Genomic DNA, 2,151 nt, shown 5'->3' with positions numbered 1-2,151 from the left:
AAATCCGAATAATTTTTCGCCAAATCCAAGTATTTTATAACCAAACCCGAATATTTTTTTAGCTAAATCTGAATATTTTTCGCCAAATCCAAATATTTTTTAGCTAAATCTTAATTTTTTTAGCCAAATCCGAGTATTTTTAGCTAAATCTGAATACTTTTTAGCTAAACCCAAATATTTTTCAGCTAAATCCTAATACTTTTAGCTAAATCCGAATATTTTTAGCTAAATCTTAATATTTTTTCACTAAATCTTAACTTTTTAGCTAAATCCGAATTCTTTTTAGCTAAATCCAAATATTTTTAGCTAAATCCGAATATTTTTAGCTAAATTTAAATTTTTTTAGCCAAATCCGAATTTTTTTTAGCTAAATCCAAATATTTGTAGCCAAACCTGAATATTTTTTAGCTAAATCCAAATATATTTTAGCCAAATCTGATTATTTTTAGCCAAATCCAAATATTTTTTAGCAAAATCTAAGTATTTTTTTTTTTGCTAAATCCAAGTATTTTAGCTAAATCTGAATATTTTTAGCTAAATCTTAATTGTTTTAGCCAAATCCGAATTTTTTTTAGCTCAATCCAAATATTTTTTAGCTAAATCCGAATATTTTTGAGCTAAATCTTAATTTTTTTAGCCAAATCCGAATTTTTTTTAGCTCAATCCAAATATTTTTTAGCCAAATCCGAAATTTTTTTTAGCTCAATCCTTGTTTTTTAGCCAAATCCCGGGTTTTTTTGGCTAAATTCGGATGTTTTGGCGTTTCCCTCTCGCTGCGGTGAAGCGGATTGGGAGATGGAGCCATTCAAAGATTCCGTTGCTTTCCAGGCCTCCTGACTCCATCCCAAATATTCCTCAGGTGCTTTTGGCTGCAATTCCCAGAGCTGCATCCCTCATTTTCCTGCTCCCGGCCCAGGGGACGTGGGATTTGTAATTAAGACCTTTAATTAATTAGTGTGGAGACAATTCCTCCTCCAATCCCATTTCCTGGCTGCCAAAACACCCAGGAGGCTTCCCTGGAGCCAGAGGTGCTTCCGTGGCCTTTTCCAAGGGCTTCTCCTGGGATTTTCTTGTGCCCGAAGTCCCCAAATCCTGAAATATTCCTGAATTTCTCGATTGCGGATGAGTCTTTGGAGCTGGAGTTTAGGGCAGGAGGTGCAGAGCCAGGATTTAGGTGCAGAAATTGGGGAAAAGGAACAAATTCCAGGTTGTTTCTCTTCACTCCTTGCATCCAGGCTTTCAGCTTTTTAGGGAAGAGGAATCTGCACCCACAGCTGGCTCCTTGTTGAGGAGAAGGGGAAAAATGGGATTCTTTGGGAAAAGGGGCTTAAAAATGGGCGGCTGGGAGTTTATTTCCCAACGTTTTCCATGTGTTTTGCCTTAAAATTGACCCCAAAAAATAGAAAAACTCCCCAAAAAAATCTGCTCAGGGTTAGGACATCGCAGGAAAAAGATCTTAATAAAATAATTAATTGCAATGATAATATTAAAATATGGAATAAAGGGGCCTGATTTTGGTTCCTCTTTAGAACCTATCGCCTCACGGATTTTAAAAGCACGTTTGAAATTCACAATCTGGGCTATTTCACACTCAGAAAAAGAAGGATTAAGCTTTTCTAGCCAGGAATTTTTCCAAGGAAATGAATCCTTGGAAGTGCAGCCCAGTGAAAGCTGTGCCTGTGCCTTTGCCTCCCCAGGACAGTGTAGAGCACTGCATCATAGGAGTGACAATCCTGTCCCAACTAACGAATGAAATTAATCAAGTAAGTGCTACAGCCTTCCTCAGTGAAGTAAGTGTCCAATTTTCTCATTCATATTGTTGTGTCCTGCCTTTTCCGGGTTTTTTTTTTTGGGAATTTTGCTGTCTGGGAGGTGTTTGAGGGGGGTGTTGTTGTGTTTGTTGGGGGTTTTTTGTTGTTGTTGTCCACGGTTGCTGCCTGTTTGTGCTGAGAGCTCCTGTCTTGAGGGATTGTTTTGTTTCACTGGCATCTTCCATCTTTTCCCATGTTTTGGTGTGCTTTTCTGGGATTGGAAGGGGGAAGAACAAGGATAAGGAATTATTTAGTGAAGATGAGTGTGAGCCCTGTTGTCAGCCCTGCTTTATTGACCAGGGAGATAAAACCAAAATTATCCAAGTGTGCCCATTTTTAA

General features: G+C 37.9%; 1 protein-coding gene across 2 annotated transcripts in view; it reads left to right on the top strand.

Annotated features, from left to right (window-relative positions):
• LOC121660513 (exportin-7) overlaps window positions 1–2,151 on the top strand; it is a 21,719-nt gene that overhangs the window by 4,804 nt on the left and 14,764 nt on the right. The window contains exon 4 of one of the 2 annotated variants that reach the window (XM_042019884.1): window positions 1,698–1,763. In XM_042019884.1, coding sequence (XP_041875818.1) covers window positions 1,698–1,763 — 66 coding nt within the window. Of the gene's footprint in view, window positions 1–1,697; window positions 1,791–2,151 lie in introns of both variants that reach the window. The other variant, XM_042019883.1, reaches the window with a different exon arrangement.

Source organism: Corvus kubaryi, unplaced genomic scaffold (genome assembly GCF_017639235.1).
Source record: "Corvus kubaryi isolate FWS band 111438036 unplaced genomic scaffold, C.kubaryi_AGA036_p1.0 36361, whole genome shotgun sequence".
Classification (NCBI taxonomy): Eukaryota; Metazoa; Chordata; class Aves; order Passeriformes; family Corvidae; genus Corvus; species Corvus kubaryi.
Note: the sequence above shows the minus strand (reverse complement) of the source record. Positions and strands in the feature narration are given on the sequence as shown.